Below are 25715 nucleotides of genomic sequence, written 5' to 3'. Positions count from 1 at the left end.
TAGTTATTGTTAATAATATATACATTACATTGCTTTGATTTATCTTGCTTTCTATTATTTAGTACTGGTACTGGGGCTTCAACTCAGAGCCTGGGTACTGCCCCTTTAGCTTTTACATTCAAGGCTGGCATTCTGCCCCTTGAGGTATACAGCTCCACTTCTCACTTTCTGGCAGTTAATTAGGTCAGGGTTTTTCTGCCGGGGCTGGTTTTGAACCTTGATTTATAGATCTCAACCTTTTAAGCAGCTAAGGTGACAGGGCATGAGCAGCCTGCACCAACCATATTCCTTTGGTTCTAAAGACAAATTCGTGTAAAATGTTTTTTAATTTTATTTTTTTGTAAAGAGACAGAGCTGGCATATTCCAGATTCTAGGTTATGGAAGTCCTGTTCTGGTCCCATCTCCAAGAACAAAAGGAACCTTATGAATATGCAAATTAGGCCTGGGGACATAAGTCACGTGACCAGAGGTGCTGAGACAAGATTCAGCTTTGAAGTCTGAGCTGGTGTAAAATGAGACCAGAAGATCTGATGCCATCTAACCTGACCTGGTCTGGCAGATAGGGCTAGGGCAGCCAGGGTCTAGGTAGCACGGGTTTGATGATGAGGTTTCTAGCATCTTCTGAAATAAAGCACTATGGAATGTTTTAGCTGTTCCTTTGATTAGCCAGGCAGGAGTCACACCTAGGATGAAACCTTCCCATTTTTATAATGAGGCTACATGTTTTATCATATTTGCTCTTCAGATGCACGCCAGAAACTTGAGATACCTCAGAAAGAAAAACAGAAAAAGAACAAAGAGAAACACAAGCCCCAGAAAGAACACAGACGAAAGAAAGAGAAGGTGAGTGCAGGTGTGTGTGAGGTTGAGGAGTACTGGGGGTGAAGGGAACCCCAGGAAAGGGGCTGCCCACCAAATTGGGGCCACAGGTCTTGGACTGCCATAACAGAAGTACATTTAGGTCAAACCTTCCATTTCTCCCAAGCTTTGCTTTGTCTTTCAGTATAGTAATACTGTAGTTTGTGAAACTTATTTTATGAAAATACATATGTAAAGCTGGGTGCCAATGGCTCTCCCACCTGTAACCCTAAACTACTAAGGCTGCTATCTGAGGACTGCCATTTGAAACTAGCCTGGGCAGGAAAAGTCTGTGAGACTCTTACCTCCAATTACCTACCCAAAAAAGCTAGAAGTAGAGCTGTGGCTCAAGTGGTAGAGTGCTAGCCTTGAGAAAGCTCAACAACAGTGCCCAGGCCCTGAGTTCAAGCCCTAGGACTGGCAAAAAGAAACGAATCGAACAAAAAAATTGTGCCTATCCTCAGATTTCAGGCTCTCGAGTAGTTAGGATTTATGGTTGTGAGCCTAGGCTGGCCCTTCCTAGTCTGATTGACTTTTATCAACCAAGTATAAGAGTTATCATTCCCTCCTTGGGGCTAGCTAGGAAAGTGCTCTGTCCGTGAGCCACATCCTAGAACCTGGGTTAGCCGTCCACTGTGCCCAATTAAGATGCCGGGAAAATACTTGTTTGTTTCCCCCTGGCAACAGCCTCCCCCAAACCTTTTTTTTTTTAATTTTCCCAGAAAAAGAAACATAAGAAGCACAAACACAAAAGCAAGCAGAAGAATAAAAAGTCAGAGAAAAATAGCAGTTCTGAGAGTTCTGACACAAGTGACAGCCAGAGCGATGAAGAAAGGGCCCCAGACCTGTCACCCCAGGAGCTGCTACGACGGTAGGCCACAGGAGATGTGGGGGTTCTCTGAGACCTGGAAAATGTGAATACTTGATGTGTGTTTGTCCACAGAACTACACAAAACACAAACAAGAAATCTATATATTGGTCAGGCTTTTGTGAAACCTTACTTTTCTAGCTGGGCACCTATGGCTACACAGACTGAGATCTGAGGATCACAGTTCAATGCTAACCTGGGCAGGAAAGTCTGAGGTGTTTTTTGTTTGTTTGTTTTGGGTCATGTAGCTTGAGCTCAAGGCCTGGGCACTATCCCTGAGCTGCTTTGTTCAAAGCTATGCTCTGCCACTTTGAACCACCAGTATTTTGGTGGTTAATTGGAGATAAGAATCTAATTTTCCTGTTCAGACTCCAAACTAGCTGGGATTTATAGGCATAAGCCACCTCATGAGATTCTTATCTCCAATTAACCACCAAAAAGCCAGAAGTGGACCTGTGGCTCAAGTGATAAAGCATCAGTCTTCAGGAAAAAGCTATGGGACAGTGTCTGAACCTGGTATTAGAGCCCCAGTACTGGGGCACACATACACAAGAAGCGGTACTCATGAGAGATGTGGGATAGGGAGGTCTTAGCTTGTCATCAGAGGTGGCTGTCCCCTGGAGACATTCCTGTGATTGATTTAATGACTATCTGATTTACCAGTCCTCTTTTGTTTTCTTTCCCAGGCTGAAATGTCTCCCACCAAGAAGACAGTAATTAAATCTGTCCCGGCCCCATCTTGTCACTTAGAGAAGTCCATCAATTATTTGGTTAATCCACTGTACAGAATGTATTTATATGTAAATTCCTGATGTAAAATAATTTTTAAAATCTCGACTTTTCAAAGGCTGCCTTTGAAAGGTTGCTGAAATTGATTTCTATTTTTAGCTTCACTTTGTGTCAGAAAAATTCAGATTGAACAGTTTAATTAAACTGTATTGGGGAGTATTGGGGTTTGGTGTTTTGGGTTTTTTTTTTTCCTCTTTATTCTTGAATTTTTAATTTCCTGGAAATTTTAGAAATGTGAAGGCTTTCAGCCGGGCAGCCGTAGCTCATGCCTGTAATCCTAACTACTCAGGAGGCTGAAAGCTGAAGATAGAAGCCTGCCTGAACAGAAAAGTCTGTAAGACTCTTGCCTTTAGTTAAGCAGCAGAAAGCTGGAAGGAACTCGATAGAGCTCCAGCCTCAAGCAAAAAAGCTAAGGCCCTGAGTTAAAGCCCCAGGAGCTGCATAAAAAAACCACAAAACAGTACTGTAGGCTTGGATGCTGATGACCAGAGTGCTTGCCTCGTGTGTGCTAGGGCCTGGGTTCCATCCCCAGCGCGGGGGAAGTGGGAGAAGCCATGCATCAGGACAAGGTAGGGGTGTCCGTCTGTGTGTGTGTCCGTCTGTGTGTGTCTCTGTGTCCTGAGACTTGAACTCTAGGCCTGGGCACTCTTCCCTGAACTTCTGTGCTCAAGGCTGGCTCTCTGCTGCTGGAGCCACCCATCTACTCAGGGCTTTCCGCTGGTTAAACGTTGCAGATGGGCCGGGATGTAGCTCAGTGGCAAAGCATGCATCAGGAGAGTGTGTGTGTGTGTGTGTGTGTGTGTGTGTGTCTGTCTGTGTGCCTGTCTGTCTCTGTGTGTGTGTGTGTGTGTGTGTCTGTCTCTCTCTCTCTGTGTCCTGAGACTTGAACTCTAGGCCTGGGCACTCTTCCCTGGACTTCTGTGCTCAAGGCTGGCTCTCTGCTGCTGGAGCCACCCATCTGCTTAGGGCTTTGCGCTGGTTAAAAGTCGCAGACTTCCTTGTGTTGTCTGACTTGGAGCCTTGACCCCCGGATCTCCGAAAGCCTCTTCAGATCGCTAGAATTACGTAGAATCCCGGACCCGAGCCCCCGAGGCCCTTGCCTTTTCTTTTTTCTTTTTGGTCCTGGGTCTTGAGCGCAGGGCCTGAGCGCCGCCCTTGGCCTTTCTCCAGGCCCGGTGCTCTACCGCGTGAGCCACAGCACCGCTTCCGGCTTTTCTCTTCCAGGTAGACGTGGTACCGAGCACTCGAACCCGGGTCTCGGACGCCCCGCCTCCCCGGCGTGGGGGTGGGATGGCCGGCGTGGAGGGTCGTCCCGCGTGGGGGCGCGGGGGTGGCTCGCGGCCCGGGGCGGGTGGGCGGGGCGCGCGGGCCGCCGTTCCCCTGCCAGCCCCCGGGGTGGGGACGGCATCGCCCGCAGCCTCCTCCGCCATGGCTCACCCGCGGCCCAACCCCTGGCGAAAGCTGGTCAGAAGTAAGATTCCCGCCTTCTCGGAGCGGGCTTTGGAGTGGGGCTGGAAGCCCCCCGAGCCATCCCCGGCCCCGTCCAGGCCCCGCCAAGTGCCCTGGGGGCCCCTGCTCAGGGCCTTGGGCCGCCTCCGGCTGTCCATCCCCGAAATCCAGGAGCGGGAGAGGAGGCTGAGCGGCTGCGACCCGGTGTCGCTGGACAAGCACCCCCAGCTGTCCCCGGAACAGGACAGGGCGGAGCCCCAGGCAACCTGGGGCGACCACCAGCCCCTCTCCAAGGTCAGAGCCCCCTCCGCGCGCTCTCCTTCATGAGCTCCGCAAACCTTGTCATGCAGCCTCACAAGGCACGGGTTGGTCGGTTTGGCCAGTCCTGGGACTTGAACTCGGGGCCTGAGCACTGCCACTGAGGCCACAGCACCACTTCCAGCTTTTTCTGTGTGTGTGGTACTGAGGAATCGAACCCAGGGCTTCATGCGTGCTAGACAAGCACTCTGCTATTAGGCCACTCGCCTAGATTCCCCCCCCCTCATTTTTTTTTTTTTTTTTTGAGGATACTGGAACTTGAATTTGGGGTCTGGGCATTGTCTGCTTTTCCCACTCAAGGTGTTTTTTGGTGGCTAATTGGAGCTGGGAGTCATATACTTTTCTGCACACCCTGGCTTTGAACCCTCAGATCTCACCTTCTGGAGTAGATTTCGAACCTGCTAATTGTTTTAATATTGGGCTTGAAGAATGGAGAGCCTGAGAGCTGACCCTTCACTTTGCCACGCAAGGCTAATGCCCTACCACTTGAATCACCGCTCCATTTCCAACTTCACTGGTGGTTTATTGGAAATAGTTTCATTCACAGACTCGCCTTCCCCAGCTGGCTTTGAAGAGATCCTCAGATATCCGCTGCCTGATTAGGATTACAGACATGACCCACCCCAGTGGTCTTTAATTTCTTTTGACACTTATTTTGTAATTTTCAAAGTACAAGTTTTCCACTTGCTTTGTTCTACGTGTTCGTACATTTCCCCCTGGTCCTGAAGCTTGAACTCGGGGCCTGGGCTCTGCCCCTGAGCCTCTCTGTGCTCAAGGCTAGAGCTCTACCACTTGAGCCACAGCACCACTTCCAGCATTTTCTGCTTCATGCATGCTAGGCAAGCATTTTACCACTAAGCCACATTCCCAGCCCTCTTCTTTTTTTCATTGTGGCGTGGCTCAATTGGTAGAGTGCTAGCTAATGAGCAAAAGCAGTAGAAACTGAGTTCAAGTTCTGGTCGTAGATGGAAAGAAAGAAAATAATCAAGCCTTGGGGATTAAAAGCATGGCTCAGAGTTCAAGTCCTGATCTTAGATGAAAGAAAAGGAAGGAAGAAAGGGAGAAGAGAGGAAGGAAAAGGAAAGAGCCAAAATAGATAAACGTGGTACCAATTCTCTCTGCTATCACTGTAAATGCCAAAAGCATCTGACCCCATCATTGAGGTTTTATATGAATCAAGACTGATGCCTGGAGTTTAGGATTTGAATAACAAGGGATCACTAGACAACTGCCATTATTAACTACCTTTCTCATTGATCACAGAAAAACTTGTTATTTACTGCTTTATTGATGTGGGCTGGGGGTGTGGTCTAGTGGTAGAAGGGTCTCCTGTATGCGAGGAAAACACAAGTTTCATTCTTAGAACCTCATTGAAAGCTGCTTCATTGAGACATAATTGATATACAATAAGCCACATGTATCAAAAGTATACCTTTTGATAAATTTTGACATGCATACATGCCCATGAAACCATCTCCATTATCACAATAGTAAAAACAAGTACCAGCACCCCGAAATTTCCTATGACCCTTAGTAAACTGTCCCCTGCCCTTAGCAACCACTAGTCTGGCTGCAAATGTTTAAGTCTGAATTTATTTTGTAATGGAAATGAATAGTTCTGGAAAACACTCATGGACTACTGAAATTTAATATGTGCTTTCCTCTAAATCAGAATACTTTGTCCATTCCAAGGCTAAGTTGCCAATTCTTACCTACTTAAAGCTATTAAAGGGCCCTACTTCATTCGTGGAAATAGGTGTAAAAAAAGTTTGAACTTTTCTCCCCACAAGGTCCCTGTTTAACTCTGTCTAAACCAAAAGAACCTACTGAAGTGTACAATCTGTTCTAAATTGTATGTAATAGATAGGATCACTGACATCAAGTTAAAACTGATCCTAGAACAACTTAATTTGCCTTCTGATTTCCCCTTTAATAAGCCCAACAAAGTCCCATCAATTTCACCAATCATTGTCATGTACACAATTTAACAAAGGTTTACAAGTCTACTATGAACAATGCCCTCATAACAAGTGCTGTAATTATGATCCCTGTTAATTATCCAAAAGTCAGCTGGCCACTGAAAATTCATGACTGTAATTCTAGCTACTCAGGATGCAGAGATCTGAGGACTGAGGTTCAAAGCCAGCCCAGTCATATTCATATATATATATATATATGGGGGGAGACAGTTCTGGGGCTTGAACTCAGGACCTAGGCACTGTCTCTGAGCTTCTTTTGTTCAAGTCTAGCACTCTACCACTTCAGCCACAGAATCACTTGTGGCTTTTTCTGTTGTACGAGGATTCCAACCCAGGGTTTTGTGCATGCTAGGCAAGCACTCTACCACTAGGCCACACTCCCAACCCACTTTCCTACATATTTTTCTGGCTGCTTTTGTAGTATTTTTCCCTTTGTCAGTGGTCGGTCACATTACCACTTCTGGTTTTCTGGTGGTTCATTGGAGATAAGTCTTACAGACTTTCCTGCCCAGGCTGGCTTTGAACCACAATCCTTAGATCTCAGCCTCCTGGAGTGGCTAAGATGACAAGAGTGAGCCACCAGCCCCCTGCTTCTCTTTGCCCCTGCCCCTGTTTTTTCTCCCTGCTCAATTGCTAGGGTTGGGGATTTAGCTCAGTGGAAGAGTTCCTGCCTGAGTTGGATCCTCAGCTGTGCAAAAAGTAAAGAAAAAGGAAGAAAAAAAGAACAAGAAGAAATACAACTGCCTTTTGCATACCATCCTTCTATCCTGTAACCTTGCTGAACTTTATTTATTTTATAGGTCCCATATAAAATCCTAATTGGACATGAACATGCTGTGAGTTCCTGTCACTTCTGTGTAAATGATACAAAGGTCATTAGTGGCTCCTTTGACTGCTCTATCAAACTGTGGGTACGTTAGTTTCTGGGGTTAAAAATATAAGCCTGGACACCTCTTTGTTTTGGGGGCGGGGTGCAGTATTGAGTACTAGGGCTTAAACTCAGAGCCTGGATACTGTCCCTTTGACTTTTTCCAGTGAAGACTAAAACTTTACCACTTGAGCCACACCTCTACCTCCAGGGTTTTGGCAGTTCGTTGGAGATAAGAGTCTAATTCTTTCTTCTCCTAGGCTAGGTGAATTGTGATTCTTAGATCTCAGGCTTCTGAGTAGTTCAGATTACAAGTATGAGCTCCAGTGTCCAGTTTTTTCTTTTTCATTTATTTTTTGCTGCCAGCTCTGAGGCTTGAACTCAAGGCCTGTGTGCTGTCCCTCAGCTTTTTCCACTCAAGGCTGGCACCCAAGTTCCACTACTTTTTGGTGGTTACTTGGAGATAAAGATCTCATGTACTTTCCTGCTCAGGTTGCCTTCAAACCATGATCGTCAGGTCCCAGCCTCCTGAGTAGCTAGGATAACTTCAACTATTTGTGTCTGCAGCTGGACTCATATGGTTTCTGTCTCTTTTGGTCAGACCCCAATACTACCAAAGAAAAATTCATTGTCCTATGACCCCAGAATTAAGGGCTGCGAAAAATGTTGAAGGGTGGCATCTTTTTTTCCTCATAGTGACTTGAACATACAATTACAAAATTTGGGACCATGGGAAAATACTGCATTTAACCCAGAGAATCTTGATCTCTAGCCTCACAATGGAGTCCATAAGCCCGGGCTGTAATTGTCCACGGGTGCTGCTCCTCCTCTTGGCCACATGAGGGCACTGTTGTATACCAAACCTGACCCGACATTATGGCTGCTGGTCAGTTCCCTTAGTTGGCCCACTGCATGGGGCCCAGGCTCTCAGGTAATAAGTCACTTAGTTTTCACTCACATTTTTCATCTGTAGAGCACCATTACTAACCTGGGTGACTGGATCCCAGTCTACCTTTCCCAGTACCCAATGAAGAGGAAGATTTTTGTTGGTGGTGGTCACGGACCTAAACTCCAGGCCTAGGAACTAGGCCTGAGCTTTATAAATTCAAGGCTTTCTATTACTTTGAGCCATAGTGCCCCTCTGGTTTTTGAGTGGTAAATTGAAAATAAGAGGGCAGGGAGTTTGGCCTAGTGGTAGAGTGCTTGCCTAGCAGGCACAAAGACCTGGGTCCAATTCCTCTATACCACATCCATAGAAAAAGCCAGAAATGGTACTGTGGCTCAAGTAGTAGAGCTCTAGCCTTGAGAAAGCCCACGGTTAGTGCTCAGGACCTGAGTTCAAGCCCCAGGACTGGCAAAAAGAAAGTCAGTTCTGGCCTGGAGTGTGTCCTAGCAATAGAGTGCGTCCTAGCAATAGAGTGCTTGTCTAGCAGGCATGAAGCCCTGGATTTAATTCCTTGGTATGACATATACTGAAAAATCTGGAAATGGTGCTTTGGCTCAAGTGGTAGAGTGCTAGCCTTGAGAAAGCTCAAGAACAGTGCCGAGGCCCTGAGTTCAAGCCCCAGGACTGGCAGATAACAACAAATAAAAGTACACTTCTTTCTGGCAACCATGAGACTCTTATTTCCCAAACCCAGCAAAAAGCTAGAAATGGAAGTGGATGTACGGCTCAAGTAGTAGAGTACCTGCCTTCAATGAAACAGTCAGATGAGAACATGAGGCCCTGAGTTCAAGCCCCCAGTACCAGCGCGCATGCACACACACACACACACACACACACACACACACACACACACACACACGAGTTCTTGAAAGATATTGCTCCAGTCTCCAAAGTCTATGCATCCAGTGGAGAAAGAATTGCTACTCCTCTCCCCACTCAGAGCAGCGATGTCTCATCTTGTGCCTATGGATCTGAGTGTGAATTTTCCATGGTTACCAGGAGAGATGGAGGTGTCTTTCTAGCTTGGGTGGGGGGGTGAGGAGGGTGGACTTGGAAAGCTCATCTCTCCGGAGCTGAGGGAGAGCCACAGGACCATGGGATTCATGAACTTGGCTTGAGCTTGGGAAGGGGAGGCCGAAGGGAAAGGGCATAGCCTTGACTGTACACTCCCATCTCCCATTAACTTGAGGATGCTTTTGATGGATCTGTGGTTCGAGATTTTGAGCAACGCCCCAAAGCTCCTGTCCTAGAGTGCAGCATCACAGCTGACAGCAAAAGGTAACATGTCCTCTGTTGAACGTTGGGCAGACAAGTAAGAGTCAGCAGGAGGGCTGTGCTCAGGTGTCAGTGACAGATATCTGTTTAAAGCAAATAGTGGAACACACAAAAATTAAGAATCCAGGGGCCGGGAGTTTGACCTAGTGGTAGAGTGCTTGTCTAGCATGAAGACCCAGGTTCAATTCCTCAGTACCACACACATAGAAAAAGCTGGAACTAGTGCCATGGCTCAAGTGGTAGAGCTCTAGCCTTGAGAAAGCCCAAGGACAGTGCTCAGGCCCTGAGTTCAAGCCCCAGGACTGGCAAAAAAAAATTAGGAATCCATCATTGGGTTAAACCATTGATAGTAGCAAAGTCCTCTGGTCCAATCATGTCACAAGAAGGCCACGAAGTCAGAGGCCAAGGCCTGAACGTGTAATCCTCTTTGAGTAACACCTCATATCCAAATCACACCAGTACAGTTGTTTATCTTCCAGTAACTGCAGGAAAAACCATTTCTGAACAGAATGAGCTGTCTGTGAAAACATCTTCCTGCAAGAAGTCAGACATAAATAAGACCGGGAAGGGACTGAACACCTCTTACGATTTATAGAGATTATTGTCAAAGAAGACAGTGAAAGCTGGTATTTGTAGCTCAGGCCTGTAATCCTTGCTACTCAGGAGGCTGGGATCTGAGGATCATGGTTCAAAGTCAGCCCAAGCTGAGTCTTAGCTCCAATTAACCACCACAACCCAGAAGTAGAGCTGCGGCTCAAGTACCAGCCTTGAATGAAAAAAGCTAAGGGGATCTCTTCCAGGCCCCGAGTTCAATTCCCAGTGCCAGTACAAAGAATAAAATAGGGCTGGGAAGGTGGCCTAGTGGTAGGCCTTGGGTTTGATTCCTTAGCAACACATAAACAAAGAGTTGGAGGTGGTGCTGTGGCTCAAGTAGTAGAGCAAAAGAATCTCAGGGACAATACCTTGGCCCTGGGTTCAAGCCCCAGGACTGGCCAAAACAAACAACCAGCAAAAAGATGGGTGGGAGAATGTCAGCCAAGCAGGGTGAGTAAGTTCAATCTCTGGTACTGACAAGAGGAAATAAAAAAAAAAAAAGGAAAGATGAAATGAAACCTCAATCCCCATTGTTGCTTAAGACCCAATATGATTTGATTTCCAGAATTGTCGCTTCATCCTATGACAAATCAGTAAGAGTTTGGGACACTGAAACTGGCAAACTACTGGTAGGTATGGATGGTGCCAGCCTGGGACCGTGGGCAGCAAGGGATTCTGAAAAGCTTATGGTTCTGAAAAGATTATGAAAGCTCTGTGGTCCAGGCCTCTTCTCAGGCATCCACAGGTGTGAAGGCGCCCTCCAGTGGCCCACCCTCCGCTGGGGAGAAGAGGCTGCTGGTTGAAGATGCTGCTGGAAAGAGAAAAGTATGGAGGAGCTAGAGGAAGAATGTGAGGGTGTGGTGGGCCTGGCGTTCCAGGCTCTCCTTTGAGCCTTTTGGATTAGATTAGTCAGTAGGACTGAGGCAATTGGACAAAAAGTATTTGTGTGTGTGTGTATTGGGGTTTGAACACAGGGCCTGCTTGCCGTCCCTTAGCTTTTTTGACTTGAGTCACACCTCCATGTCTGGCTTTTAATGGTTCATTGGACAGAAGTCTTATGGTCATTTCTGCCTGTGCTGGCTTTGAACCTCGAGCCTCAGATCTCAGTCACCTACACGGCCAGGAGGACAGGCGTGAGCCACCTAGTTTCTATACTACTTATTAACCTAGTCCCAGACTGTCCTTCCTGACATTTTTTTTTTTTCCAGTCCTGGACTTGAGCTCAGGGCCTGAGCACTGTCCTTAGGCTTTCTCAAGGCTAGAGCTCTACCACTTGAGCCTCAGCACCACTTCCGGCTTTTTCCTATGTATGTGGTACCAAGGAATCGAACCTGGGTCTTTGTGCATGCTAGGCAAGCACGCTACCACTAGGCCAAACTCCCGGCCCCTTCCTGACATTTTATACATGTTAGAAATGAGTCACCCTGGGCTCTGGTGGCTCATGCCTGCTATCCTAGATACTTAGGAAACTGAGATTTGAGGATCACAGTTTGAAGCCAGCCCAGGCAGGAAAACTTTAGAGCCGTATATACAATTAACTACCAAAAAAGAGCTACAAGTGGAGGTGTGTCTCAAATGGTAGAACACCATTCTTGAGTGAATAAGCTAAGGGACAGCATCTAGTCCTGAGTTCTACTCCTCTCTCTCTCTCTCTCTCTCTCTCTCTCTCTCTCTCTCTCTCACACACACACACACACACACACACACACACACACACACACACACCATGCTTACACAGGAATAAATTGTTCATTACTACAAACTTGCTGCCTATTCTCCAGTACTCTTTCGGTTCCTGGTCCTCTGCCCTTTTCTAAGTTTAATTAAAGTTAAACAAACTTGTCAGGTGCCAGTAGGTCACTCTTGAAATCTTAGTTATTTGAGAGGCCGACATTAAGAAGATCACAGTTCAAGGCTAGTGTGACCAGAAAAAAAAAGTTTGGAAGAGTTCCATCTCAACCAATGTCTGAGTGCAGTAAGCATTCCTGTAATTCCAGTTATTGAGGGGTTAAAAACAATAGGATCTCAGGGCCAGGAGTTTGGCCTCATGGTAGAGTGCTTGTCTAGCATGCAGGATCAGGGTTTGATTCCTCAGTACTATATACACAGAAAAAAGCCAGAACTGGGCACAGTGGCGCACGCCTGTAATCCTAGCTACTCAGGAGGCTGAGATCTGAGGATCAAGGTTCAAAGCCAGCCTGGGCCCAAAAGGACCTGAGACTCTTATTTCCAAGTAACCTCTAGAAAATGGGAAGTAGGGTAGGGTGGTAGCTGAAGAGCTCCAGGACAGCATCTAGGCCCAGTTCAAGCTCCATAACCCACAAAAAGAAAAGTCCCCATGAGACTCTTTTTCGCGCGTGCTCTCTCTCCATCTCTCTCTCTCTGCCAGTCCTAGGGCTTGAACTCAGGGCCTGAGCGCTGTCCTTGGACTTTCTCAAGGTTAGAGCTCTATTGCTTGAGCCACAGCACCACTTCTGGCTTTTTTCTACATATTTGGTACTGAGGAATGGAACCCAGGTCTTCGTGCATGCTAGGCAAGTACTCTATCCCTAGGCCAAACTCCTGGCCTTTTTTTTTTTCTGGTCATGGGTTTTGAACTCTGGGCCTGGGCATTGTCCCTGAGCTCTTCAGCTCAAGGTTTGCACTCTACCACTTGAGCCACAGTGCCACTTTGGGTTTTTTGGTGATTAACTGGAGATAAGACTCTCATGGACTTTTGTGCCTGGGCTGGCTTTGAACTGAGATCCTTAGATCTCAGCCTCCAGAGTAGCTACGATTACAGGTGTGAGCCTCTGACACCCCGATCCTGTGAGACTCTTATCTCCAATGAACCGCTCAAAAACTGGTAGTAGGTTGATAGAACACAAAGAGGCTTTGGGACAGCGCCCAGGCCCTGAGTTCCAGTCCCACAAGTAACAGCCCCCCCCCCCCCAAAAAAAAAATAGGATCTCAGCCCAGACCCATTCCTGGGCAGGAAGAGAGACACTTACATCTCATTCTCCATCATGGCAAGCACATGACCAGAAAAGCAGTAAGCTCTGGCAGGGTGGAGGTGAGCCCAGCAGAACTCACTTGACCTTCCTATTTCAGTGGAAGGTCAGACATGACACCTTCGTGCTGTCCTGTAAGTTCTCACCTGACGGGAAGTACGTGGTCTCAGCCCTAGATCTGGACAATGGGATCTGCATCATGGATGCTAAGAACATCAGCACGGTGATTCAAGTGAAACGTGAGTGTGCATCTGCCCCGGCGCTGCCCTGTCCACTCGGGGCTTTTAACCATCACCAGAAAAACCACACTGTACCAGGCCACACAGCAGCTCAAGCTTGTAATCCTCGTCGTGCAGGAGGCTGCAGTTCAGAGGACTGAGGGTCGAGGCCAGCTTGGGCAACCAAGTTCTTGGGATACCGTCGGAAGCGGCAAATGGGCTTGGTGGCACCTCCCTGTCACCCCTGCTACTCAACACAGTAGTAATAGGAAGGTGTAGGTCTAGGCCAGGCTGGACAGAAAGCAAGGCATTGGCTCAAAACAATCAACATCAACCCAGAACCACATGATGAAAGCAGAGCCTGACGGAGGCTGTTTCTCTGGTTAATTCTTTCCCTGTGGTCTGGTGTTGGTAAACACACCCATGTCATGCGCACGCTGGCAGTCTAAGCTTGTCTTTCCCTGTGTGGCAGGTCATCACAGAAGGTCTATCACGGCTTGCTGCTTCGACCCCGAGAGCCTCAGGATAGCATCCGTCTCCATGGACAGATGTATCAAGATCTGGGATGTCTCAACTCAGGCCACGCTGTTCACGATTAAAAAGTAAGGAGGAGGCCCGGAGGGTGGCCTAGTGGAAGAGTTCTTACCTAGCACGTGTGAGGGCCTGGCTTCAACTCCTCAGAACCACATAAAAAATAACAAAAATCCTTCTGTACATCACCGTCGTAGCATTCCCTCATTTGTAATAATTGGTACACATCTAGGACTCTCCTAGCAGAGGATCACAATAGCTCAAAAGCTATGTACATGTGGTCATATAGGATGAATGCTAGGATATAGAAACAAGAGCTTTATCTTTGTGATTGTTGTTCTCAATGTACTATGTGCAGTTATTTCTTTTCTCTTTTTTCCCCTATGGTTAATCTCATGTTTGGTTACTATATCTGACTCTGTTACCTGTATATTGTATAGATGTTTGTCTATTTGAAATAGGGAAGAGAAGGGGGGAAACAAGATGATTGGGAGGGGATGGGGAGAGGGAAAGGGGGACAAAAACATGAGAAGGGGTACCAACGTTCAAGAAGTAATGTACCTACTACCTGACAAATGTAACTGTAACCCCTCTATACATTAGTCTGACAAAATAAAAAAGCAAGCAAAAGATAAGCAAAATTACAAGAAAACATTAAAAATGACTAGTTTTATAGAAAATATGTTTTAATATTTATCTTCTTTTTGTAAAAATGACTAATTTTTCTTTAAAAAAAAAAAAGACCCACCCATATCATTCCTGAACACTCTAAGCCAGGGCACAGTAAAGACACTTGCACATCCATGTTCCTTGTTCACTCTTCACAATATCCAAGCTGTGAAAACAGCCCAGAAACCCTGTAGTAGATAAGTGGATGAAAAAAAATGTGGTGTACAATGGATTTTTACACTGTCATTAGAATCATATTAAGTCATTTGCAGGGAAATGGATGGATCTAGAACAAATCACCTTAAGTGAGGTAGTCCAAACAGAGAGGCCAATAGAATGTTTTCTCTCACATGTGGAAGCTAGATCTAAAATACACTGGGACATGATAAATGATACAGGACTCTCGGCATTCGCCCAAGTGAGACTAAGGTAGGAGGCTCTTAGGGGAGAAACAGAAAGGTGCAATGCCTCTGTGCCTCTGATCATAGAAAATAATATTTATCAAAAGCAACTCCAGGAAATGAAAATATGGGGGAAAAGGAGGAGGAAGAGGAGAAGGAAAAGATCTAGGCACAAGGGCTCATACCTGTAATCCTAGCTTCTCAGGAGGTTGAGATCTGAGGACTGAGGTTCAAACCCAGCCCAGGCAGGAAAGTCCATGAGACTCTTAACTCCAATTAACAAGTTTAATTGGATTTGTGGTTCAAATGGTAGACCATCTGCCTTGAACAAAAAACAGCTAAGGGACAGTGCTCTGAGTTCCAAGTCCCATTACTGGCAGACGCGCGCACACACACACACACTAGATTCCCATTAGGCCATGAGCAAGTCACATCTAGACTGATGGATGGAATGACCCCGCCCACCCTCAACGGCTGGTCCTCCCTGACGGGTGGACCCTTCCTCTCTCTGTTTCAGGGCACACTTCAATGCCATCTCAGACTGCTGCTTCACCTTCAGTGGTCATTTCCTGTGTACCAGTTCCTGGGACAAAAACTTAAAAGTGTGGAATGTGCACACAGGGGACTTCCGGAACCAGGGAGCCTGTGTCACTCTGATGCAGGGCCACGAAGGTTGCGTGAGCTGCTGTCACTTTGCCACAGACAGTGAGTTTCTAGTAACTAGAGGACATCTTGATATTTTGTTTTTGTTGTTTCTTGTGCCAGTCCCGGGGCTTGAACTCAGGGCCTGGATGCTGTGCCCTTAGCTCTTTTGGTCAAGGCTGGCGTTCTACCCCTTGAGCCACAGCTCCACTTTCCATTTTTTATCTTTTCTTTTTAGTGGTTCATTGGAGAAAAGAGTCTCAAAGACTTTTCTGCCCAGGCCTTTTTTTTTTTTTTTTTTTTTTTGCCAGTCCTGGGGATTGAACTCAGGATCTGGGCACTGTCGTTAGACACATTTTGCTCAAGGCTAGTCCTCTGCCATTTGAGCCACTTCTGGCTTTTTCTGCGTATGTGGTGCCGAGGAAAGGAACCCAGCGCTCCACGCAGGCTAGGTGAGCATTCTACCACTAGGCCACGTTCCTGGCCCCCAGGCTGGTTTTGAGCTTGGATCCTCAGATCTCAGCCTCCTGAGTAGCTGGAATGAGCCACAGGCACCCAGCTAAGAATGGACAGCATACATTCACACAGATCTATGTGCGGATAGAAAAGAAATCCCCCATGATTCCAACAGTGATAGTCAAGTATTATTATTATTATTATTATTATTATTATTATTATTACCACATGAGGACCAAAAACCTAAGGGGGGCATTCTGACACACACATTTCCAAGTGGCAGTAATATGGGTTAAATAATACAAGAAATGTATTAACTCCTGTGATGGAAAAGTCCAAAGTGGACGCTGGTAACACACTTGTAATCCCAGCTGCTAAGGCGGCTGAGATGGGAGGATCTGTTTGAACAGATGTTTGCATGAACCTATCCCAGTCAGCGACCCATCAGTATTGACCTAGTTGGTGTATGCAGTATCGGCATATTTGCTGGTCACAGCTGGGGCTCTCTGGACCCCCTGGGGAAGGGTGTGGAGTCCCAGTGGGGTGGTAGTAGATAAAACATTCCACAGACTAGCAGGGTACTGGTGGTTCAGGCCTGTCATCCCAGCTACTCAGGAGGCTGAGATCTGAAGATAGTGGTTCAAAGCTAGCCCGGTCAGGAAAGTCTGTGAGACTCTTATCTCCAATCAACTATCAAAAAAAAAAAAAAAAGCCAGAAGTAGAGCTGTGGCTCAAGTGGCAGAACACTAGCCTTGAGCACAAAAAGCTCAGACAGCACTGGGGCCATGAGTTCAAGCCCCAGATCCAGCATGCACACACATCCCATAGCCTGCTGTGGTGTCACGGGTGGGTGGGAGATGAGCCCGACCAGGAGGTGACCATCCCTTGAAACTTTATGTTACAGGCTCTTATCTCATTTCTGGAGGGCTGGACAACACCGTGGCTATCTGGGATGTGGAAGAAGGATACCGGAAGCTGTCCCTGAAGGTACAAAGCTGCTCGAACTCAGCATCTGAGCTGCTTCCCACCCCCGACCCCCTTTGGTGCTTGAACTCAGGACCTTGTACTCTCACTTGGCTTTATTTTTTTTCATTCAAAGCTGGCATGATCACTGGAGCCCCATCTTCACTTCCAATGTTTGCTGTTTAATTGAAGTTTGACTGGACTTTGCTGCCCAGGCTGGCTTTGAACTGCGATCCTCAGTTCTCAGCCACCTGAGGAGCTAGGTTTACAAGCATGAGCCATTGGGGACCTTGTTTTGCTGTTTTCGTATAGACATTTTTTTTTTTAGGTCCTTGTTAAATGTCTATTTTTATTTTTTCAGGGTCATAACGACTGGGTGATGGACGTTTCAGTTAGTAATAGTAACAAATGGATCCTGTCTGCTTCAAAGGTACAGAGCTGCTAAGCCCTGAGTGACACCAAACATCTGGCACATTGCTCAGAACTGACAAAGGCAAAAAGTTTCAATCCCAAGTGGGAAAGCCTGGCAGACCAGGTGCCTGTAACCCCAGCACTTTGTGAAGGCTGAGGCAGGATGGAGACGGGCCCTTGGTGGCTCACACCTGTCATCCTAGCTACCCAGGTGGCTGAGATCTGAGGATGGCAGTTCAAAGCCAGCCCAGGTAGGAAAGTTGGTATGACTCTTATCTCCAGTTAATCACCAAAAAGCCAAAGTGGAGCTGTGTGGCTCAAGTTGGTAGAGTGCTAGCCTTGAGAGAGAAAGCTAAGGGACAATGCCTAGACCCCAAGTCAAGCTCCAACACTGATACAAAGGAACAAAAACCCCGCCCTTCCTGGGAGGGTTCAGTGTGCTGTGTGTCTCTGGGAACCACGAGGAAAACAAGGAAAGCACGAATGGACTTCCATGGCAGTGGCACTGAAGACTGAGCTTTGTTGGGGAGTGAGGCCACAAGCGGTTCCAGAGAAGGAGCCCCAGCTCACAGAGGAGGTGCACAGACAAAGAAGGCCAGCTGGGGCTCTCTCTACCCTAGAGAAGACGGTAGGTAGTCTCCATTTCTGTGACCCACCCACTGGGAGAATGGCCCATAGTCTGGATGTCTCAAGTCTTTGAGGAATTCAAAGGGCTACTGATATAAAGGAGACTTTAGCCACACCCTTTTATTTTTCAGACTGGGTCTCACTTTTCCCCCTGATCAAAGACTGTGATTCTCCTACTTCTGCCTCCTAGCTGGAATTACAAGTATCTATCACCATGCTCCCAATTTTTCTGTCACTACTTGGGCTTGAACTCAGGCCTTATCTTCCCATGCACTTGCTTCTGGCTGATGCTCTACCATTGGACTTAATGCTTCCAGTTGGGCATTTTTGCTGGTTCACTGAAGATAAATATCTCTTGGCTTCTCCTGCCTGAGCTGGTCTCAAACCATGATCCTCCAGGTCTCCACCTCCTGAGCAGCTAGGATTATAATTATGAACCACTGGCACCCAGCTTGTCCATGCACTTTTGTGGCTTACCAATGTGCTTTTTTCGTTACTGAATGTTGTTTCGTTCTATAGCTGTACAGCAGCCTCATTGAGCGCACTTTAACATAGACCTTGTCTTAGGACAAGACCATGAGAATATGGAACATCGAAGAAATTGACGAAATTCCTTTCGTGATGAACTGCAAAAAGGCTATTGGCTTGAAGTTGCAACAGGTTGGTATTGGGTAAAAGCCTGCAGGCTTCCAGTCACACCAAGTTATTCACTGGATCAACCCCCACCCCCTTTTTTTTGTGGGTCTTGAGGCTTGAACTTGGCCTGGGCGCTGTCTTCAGCTCAAGGCTACCACCCTATCCTTGAACCAAGTTCCACTTCCCATTTTCTAGAGGTTAACTGGAGATAAGAGTCTCAGGTCCTTTTGTTCCGGGCTGGCTTTGAACCTTGACCCTTAGATCTCAGCCTCCTGAGTTGCTAGGATTACAGGCGTGAGCCACTGTGCCCGGCTGGATCAACACTTTTTTGATCACTGAAAATATAACCATATCCTATGGGAGCTTAAATTTGCAGTGGGGAAGGATGGAATGGGACTAAAGAGGTGCAAAGATACCAAAAATTGTGCAGGAAATCCCATGGTGACCATTGCTGTGGGATACCAAGTGACACAAGATGGCTGGGTGCCAATGGCTTACACGTGTAATTCTAACTACTCAGGAAGCTAAGACCTGAGGATCAAGGTTCAAAGCCAGTCTAGGCAGGAAAATCCTTGAGACTTATCTCCAACTGATCAGAAAACACCAGAAGTGGCTCAAGGGTTAGTGTTAGCCTTGAGTAAAACAGCTAAGAGAAAGCTGGATGCTGCTGGCTCACACCTGTAATCCTAGCTACTTAGGAGGCTGTGATCTGAAGATCACAGGTTCAAAGCCAGGCTAGGCAGGAAACTCTGTAAGACTCTTGTCTCCAATAAACTACTCAAAAAAAAAAAAAAGCCCAAAGTGGTGCTGTGGCTCAAGTGGTAGAGTGCTAGCCTTGAGCAAAAAGAAATTCAAGAATAGAGCCCAGGCTGAGTTCAAGCCCCAACACTGGCAAAAATAAAATAAAGGACCAGGAGTTTGGTCTAGTGGTAGAGTGCTTGCCTACCATGCATGAAGACACGGGTTCGATTCCTTGGTTCTACATACGTAGAAAAATCCGGTAGTCGTGCTATGGCTCAAGTGGTAGAGTACTAGCCTTCAGAAAGTCCAAGGACAGTGCCAGGCCCTGAGTTCAAGTCCCACCACTGTCAACAAAAATAAGAATAAAATAATTTAAAGGATAGCACCCAGGACCTGAGTTCAAGTCCTAGTATCAGGACAAAGAAAATAAAAAATACAGAAAAGAAGCCAGTGGGTGCTGGTGACTCATGCCTGTAATTCTAACTACTCTGGAGACTGAGATCTGAGAGGATTGTGGTTCAAAGCCAGCCTGGGCAGAAAAGTCCCTGTGAGACTCTTATTTCCAAGTAATCACTCAAAAATCAGAAGTGGTACAGCACTAGTCTTGAGCACAAAAAGATTCAGGGAGAGTGCCCAGGTCCTGAGTTCAAGCCCCACAACAACAACAAAACAAAACAAAACAAAAACAGGAAAAGCAAAAGGGCTGAAGTAATTTTTTTGACAATCCTAGGACTTGAACTCAGGGCCTGGGCACTGTCCTTGGGCTTTCTCAAGGCTAGTGCTCTACCATTTGAACCACAGCACCACTTCCAGCCTTTTCTGTGTATGTGGCACTGAGGAATCAAACCCAGAGCTTCATGCATGCTAGGCAAGCATTCCAGCACTAGGCCACACTCCCAGCAAGGCTGAGGATGGTCCATCTGTCTGTCTACCTATCTGTCTATCTATCAATCAATATATCGTCTTCTACTATTTAGTGGTTGGGAGGGAACCTAAGGAATCGTGCTGGATGATGGCTCTGCCACTGAGCCACACCCCAGCATTTGAAAAAATGTCCAGGAGATATCTCACTGAGGTAACATATACAGACTGGAAGGTATAAGGAATGGGGTGAGCCAGGAAGATATTTTCCTGTAGCAGAAACAGCCTTTGGGTATCTGAAGGGAGTTGGAGGGGAATGAAAGGAGGCCAGGCCTGAAGCAGTGCTGGTCGGAGAAGCCATGGCATGCTATGCTCATTACCACCACCTACTGGCAGCCCTCAGGCTTGTTATACTGTTTGGCTTTGGCAGGGATAAGGGAAAAACAATGATTTTTTTATTTGGTAAACCTACTTTCAACCCCTTGCTTAATCTTTTCTGACCAGCATGTGTTCTCTAATATATATATTATATATAATATATATATATGTTTTATATCAGTGCAAACAATGCAACAAGCCTTTCTCCAGTGAAAGTGACACCCCCTCTGAAATATTCACCAAATGTGTGTTCTGCCGGAGAGAGGAAGAAGATGACCAGGTCTAGGTTTCTTGACGGCCATTGGGTCCTGAGAGACTGGGGCACTTGTGATGCAAGTGGCAGGCTCCTGCTGCAGGAAGCCATCTGTGGGTCGCCTCCAGAGCGGAGAGGGCTCTCCAGGCATGTCACACCAGACAAGACTACAGCATCCCTAGCTGGGGTCGAACACTTTAATTTTCAAATAGAAATAAACATAGAGGCTTTTGGAAAACAAATGTATAAACGTGCACATCCATTGTCCAAGTACCCTTTTTTTTTTTTTTTCTTTTACTAGTGTTGGGGCTTAAACTCAGGGACTGGGCACTGTCCCTGAGCTGCTGCTGCTGCTTCTTTTTTTTCCTTTTGGGATTGGTCATGGGGCTTGAACTCTGGGCCTGGGTATCGTCCCTGAGCTCTTCAGCTCAAGACAGTGCTCTACCATTTGGGCCACAGCACCACTTCCAGCTTTTTCTGTTTATGTGGTACTGAGGATTCCAACCCAGAGTTTCATGCATGCTAGGCAAGCACTCTACCACTAAGTCACATTCCTAGCTCCCCTGAGCTTTTTATTTTTTGTTCTAGGCTAGTAGTAGTCTACCACTTAAGTCACAACTCCACTTCTGGATTTTTGCTGGTTGACTAAAGTGTCTCATAGACTTTTTTTTTTTGCTCCAATTGGCTTTAAACCAGGATCCTCAGATCTCAATTTCTTCAATAGCTAGGATTACTGGCATGAGCCACCAGTGCCTGGCTCCTTTGATTCACTTAAATACTTGATTCAAAGTTGATTTGTACAGTATCCATTGTCTGCTGAAGGATGCACCAACAACCACCATGACCTGGGGGTCTTTATATTTAGGCAGGTGCCAGGCTCAGAGCCATCCCCCCACTGAGACATAGTTGGCTAGTAGGCAACATTCAAGTTGCCAGTACTGGGACTTGCATTCAGGGACTGGCTGCTGTCCCTTTTCTGTTCAAGGCTAGAGCTCTTCTATTTGAGCTAGTTACTTCTAGCTCTTTGCTAGTTCACTGGAGACAAATCTCTCAGGTTTCCCTCATCTTCAGTTCTCAGGCTCCCGAAGTAGCTGGGATTACAGGTGTGAGCCACAGGCAACCCACTATAAAATCCAATTTTCAAAGTAAACTTTATGCCTTGGTCATTAATGGAAGAAAGCTGACAGCCACACGATGTATTTCCCAAGAATGAAATTTACTCTATAGGAATAAGCAATATTTCCTATTTCCAAATTAACTTTTGGAAGAAAACCTCCACAAATGAGTAAACAGTTTGATTTTTTTTAGGGAGGGTAGGATATAAGATATCCATGACCCTTTATATTATTGATATAAGCATATATATGTATAAGCATACACACACACATATATATGTATATATATATATATATATATATATATTTGCGGTGACTCTGGACGGTACTAAATATGTGGGCAAGGAGTCAGGGTCAAAGGCAGAGAGCTACTCTTTTGCTTTTTCCATTTTGCTACTTTTCCTTTTCCCATTTCACTAAAACACTGCAAAAACCTGCCTATGTGGTATTTTTATTCCCTTACAGTTATCAGGAGAAGTTCCCTGTGGAATTTCCCGTTTACACTGTATCCCTATTGGCCTCGCTCTTCTCTGTCTACAGGCTTTTACCGACCCGTACAGCAGTTGTCTCTGTGACTGTCTGAATGCTATCTCCTAGGAGTCATTTTCCCCGACCTGTCTCAAGAAGTTTGTAGTTGGCTCCCTGCCTTTTCGGCTAAGATGGGGCCGGGCTTTGAGGACCAAGGTTGGAAGCTAGGCCCGGCGGGAAAAGTGCCTGAGACTTTAATCTCCAGTGATCCAGCAGAAAAACCGGCAGTGGAAGCTGTGGCTCCAAGTGGTAGCGAGTTAGCCTTGAGCTTAAAAGAGGTCAGGACCAGCACACGCACCCACACGGGCGGGCGGGCCGGACGTGACCGCCTCGCGCTCTTCCCGTGCAGCTGGGGCTTTGCAGCGACCGGGGGACATTCCCGCAGGGGGTTCCCGGCGTGGGGATGCAGAGGGTAGAGGCCGGGGTGCCGATGTTAGGACCAGCGGGAAGAGGGAAGGGGCGCTTGACCTGTGCTGTTACAAGAAACCCACCCGAGGTCTGGGACCCATGACATCCGTAGGCGCTGGGGACCCATCCGCACCCCCAAACTCGCCACGAGGAGACGAGGCCCCTGGAGTTCGAGGCCTCGGACACCGCGAGCCAGAAGTCCCGCTGGGGGAAATCGGGGTGCGTCCAGGACGAGGACGGGATCCCCCCCCCAACAGCTCACCTGCCCGCGCCACACCAAACGTCCAGACGGGCCTCGGGCGACTCCCGGGAGCTGCCGTCGCCGTCGCGGGAGCGTGACGTCACGACCGAGCTTCCGGTGTTTGGGGCTTCCGCCCACCCTCTGCGCGCCCCTCACGCATGCGCCTGCCACAGGCGGCGAACTATCTCTGCGCATGCGTGCGGGTCATACGTTACCTAGAGATGGGGAATAGTTTCTCGCGGTACTTACGCGGGCGGCGCCGTGGCTTAGTTGGTTAAAGCGCCTGTCTAGTAAACAGGAGATCCTGGGTTCGAATCCCAGCGGTGCCTCAGCCGAGTAGCTCGGCTATTCGGCTCCGTTTTGCTTTTGATTCCTACAATATCCCCAGTACCTTACTTTGGGGATGTGAAGGTGAGCCGGAGAGGTGTTTTTAGCGCGAAGTCTCCGCCTTGCCTGGCATGCTGCACAGTTCCTAACTGTGAAGCACCCCATTGTGAACCGCGACCTGGAGGGGTACCCGCGAGGTCCCAGCCCCAGGTTCCCGTTTGCCTTTACCGCTGGGGTGGGTCACCTGTGATGATTAATGAATTCCCTTCTGTACAGGTGCATGAGAGGTCGCGGGACGGCAAGTGCGGACCAAAGGGAAGACTGCGTGATGCAGTGTGGCTGCGTGGCAATGCGATTGCAAGCCACTGGGGAAGATCCTGGAAGACTCTGTTCAACACTGCAGGGCGTGGGGTGGGGTGGAGTGCGGGCCCCGGGCAGGGGTGCGGCTGCAACCATGCGGGGAATCTGTTGTAGAGCCATCACACCCAAGACTTAGAAGGCGGGAGGCTGCAGATTTCTAAGCATTTTCCTAGGACACCCATGGGTAAAATCCAACACAGGAGCCTAACATGAAAGGCTACTCAAGAGGCTGACAGCTAAGGGATCGTGACTCAAAGCCAGCCCAGGTGAGAAAGTCCAGGAGACTCTTATCTCCGATTAACCAGAAGGAAGGAAGGAAGGGAGGGAGGGAGGGAGGGGAAAAAGGCCAGAAGTGGGCTGTCACTCAACTGGTAGTGTGCTCAGCCCTGGGCACTAAGAACAGCCCCCAGTTCCAGTAACAGTACACACACATACTACAAAAACAGCCCCAGGCAGGTTCAGAGGAGAATATTGGCAATGTTACTAGTGTGTATGAAGAAAGCAAGGGAAGGGAAAACAAAGTTAAGAGAAATCGCTGGCTTAAAACAAGCATATGGCTAAGAATTTCAGGCTGGCACTGTTTATTCATGCCTGTAATCCTAGCTACTCAGAGGTCTGAGGGTTGTAGCTGGAGCAGGAATGTCTGGGACACTTTATTTCCAATAAAGTAGTAAAAAAAAAAAAAAGCCAGAAATGGAGCTGTAGTTCAAATAATAGAGCCTTGACTATAAAAGCTCAGAGAGTGCCAGGTCCTCAGTTCAAGCCCCGAGATAGGCACACACACACACACACACACACACACACACACACACGCAAATTCAGAGCCTGGAGCTGCTGGCTCACATTTGTAATCCTAGCTACTCAGGAGGCTGAGGCTGAGATTGGAGGATTGTGGTTTAAAGCCAGCCCCCCTCCTCCCCACTGGGCAAGTCTATGTAACTTTTAACTTTTGTGTGTGTGTGGGGGGGGGGGGTTGTGGGGCTTGAACTTGGGGCCTGGGTGCTGTCCCTGAGCTCTTCAGCTCAAGGCTACCACCCTATCCTTGAGCCAAGCCCCACTTCCTGTTTTCTAGAGGTTAATTGTAGATGAGTCTCTGGTCCTTTTGGGCCCAGGCTGGCTGGTCCTCAGATCTCAGCCTCCTGAGTAGCTAGGATTACAGGTGTGAGCCACTTTAATTTTGCCAGTCCTGGGCCATGAGCTCAGGGCCTGAGCACTGTCCTTGGGCTTTCTCACTCTACCACTGAAGCCACAGCACCATCTCCAGCTTTTTTTCTATATATGTGGTACCGAGGAATCGAACCTGGGTCTTTGTGCATGCTAAACAAGCATTCTTACTACAGGGCCAAACTTCCGGCCCATGGAACCTTTTTTTTTTTTTAATTATTATTTTTTAGTCCTGGGTTATGAACTCAGAGCCTGGCCACTGTCCCCAAGCTTCCTTTGCTCAAGGCTAGCAATCTACTACTTGAGCTACAGTGCCACTTGCAGCTTTTTCTATACATGTGGTACTAAGGAATCAAACCCAGGGCTTTGCACATGCTAGGTGTCACTCTACCACTAGGTGACACTCCTGGCCCTAGGCTGAGTTTTAATGGAGATCTTCAGATCTCACTCTCCTGAGTAGCTAGGAGTACAGCTGTGAGCTGCCTGTTGTGGGGCGTTATCCCTGAGCTCTTCAGCTCAAAGCTACCTCCCTACCCGTTGAGCCACACAGCACCACTCCCAGTTTTCTGATGATTATTTGGAAATAAGAGTCTCATGATCTTTAGTGTCCGGGCTGGCTTTGAACTGTGATCCTCGGATCTCAGCCTCCTGAGTAGCTAGGATGACAGGCGTGAGCCACCTCTGCCGGTTCGATCTCTTAACCTTTCTATCCACTTCTTCTGGCTCTTGGAAGAGACCAGTACGTGAGCAGCCACGCCATCACACACCCAGGACCCCATCCCCACCCCGGGCACACGGCCAGGCTGGCTGGGAGGAGGTGTGGCACCCTCCCACGCGGTGGCTGGAGCT

General features: G+C 47.5%; 2 protein-coding genes and 1 non-coding gene across 4 annotated transcripts in view; all 3 read left to right on the top strand.

The window, feature by feature from the left end:
* Positions 1-2690, top strand: part of Gpatch1 (G-patch domain containing 1) — a 32312-nt gene extending 29622 nt beyond the window's left edge. The window contains exons 18-20 of the mRNA XM_090321880.1: positions 747-844; positions 1582-1730; positions 2415-2690. Of these exons, the coding sequence (XP_090178006.1) occupies positions 747-844; positions 1582-1730; positions 2415-2445 (278 nt within the window). The 3' untranslated portion in view covers positions 2446-2690. The remainder of the gene's footprint in view (positions 1-746; positions 845-1581; positions 1731-2414) is intronic.
* A 1205-nt stretch (positions 2691-3895) lies between these two features.
* On the top strand, positions 3896-20965 carry Wdr88 (WD repeat domain 88). Of its 2 annotated transcripts, XM_090322743.1 has the most exons (11): positions 3896-4260; positions 7064-7174; positions 9267-9355; positions 10512-10575; positions 13037-13175; positions 13627-13756; positions 15273-15460; positions 16758-16840; positions 17178-17246; positions 18422-18514; positions 20652-20965. In XM_090322743.1, exons 1-11 carry the CDS (start codon positions 3946-3948, stop codon positions 20754-20756), a joined length of 1386 nt encoding a protein of 461 aa, XP_090178869.1. In that variant the 5' UTR covers positions 3896-3945; the 3' UTR covers positions 20757-20965. The 2 variants fall into 2 exon arrangements, with proteins under 2 accessions (XP_090178869.1, XP_090178870.1); XM_090322744.1 differs by lacking the exon at positions 20652-20965 and having other exon boundaries at positions 18374-18460.
* A 2305-nt stretch (positions 20966-23270) lies between these two features.
* Positions 23271-23344, top strand: Trnat-agu (transfer RNA threonine (anticodon AGU)). Its single transcript has one exon. It is a non-coding gene; the product is annotated as a tRNA-Thr (tRNA).
* Positions 23345-25715: the final 2371 nt, after the last annotated feature.

This window comes from Megascapheus bottae, chromosome 31 (genome assembly GCF_031878675.1).
Source record: "Megascapheus bottae isolate mThoBot1 chromosome 31, mThoBot2.hap1, whole genome shotgun sequence".
Lineage (NCBI taxonomy): Eukaryota > Metazoa > Chordata > Mammalia > Rodentia > Geomyidae > Megascapheus > Megascapheus bottae.
Note: the sequence above shows the minus strand (reverse complement) of the source record. Positions and strands in the feature narration are given on the sequence as shown.

Excerpts from the sequence above, each read along its gene's own strand:
- Wdr88 (XM_090322743.1), top strand. The coding sequence starts at position 3,946 with ATGGCTCACCCGCGGCCCAACCCCTGGCGAAAGCTGGTCAGAAGTAAG. Across the intron at positions 16,841-17,177 it reads ACCGGAAGCTGTCCCTGAAG|GGTCATAACGACTGGGTGAT; the intron begins GTACAAAGCTGC and ends TTATTTTTTCAG. Across the intron at positions 17,247-18,421 it reads GGATCCTGTCTGCTTCAAAG|GACAAGACCATGAGAATATG; the intron begins GTACAGAGCTGC and ends ACCTTGTCTTAG.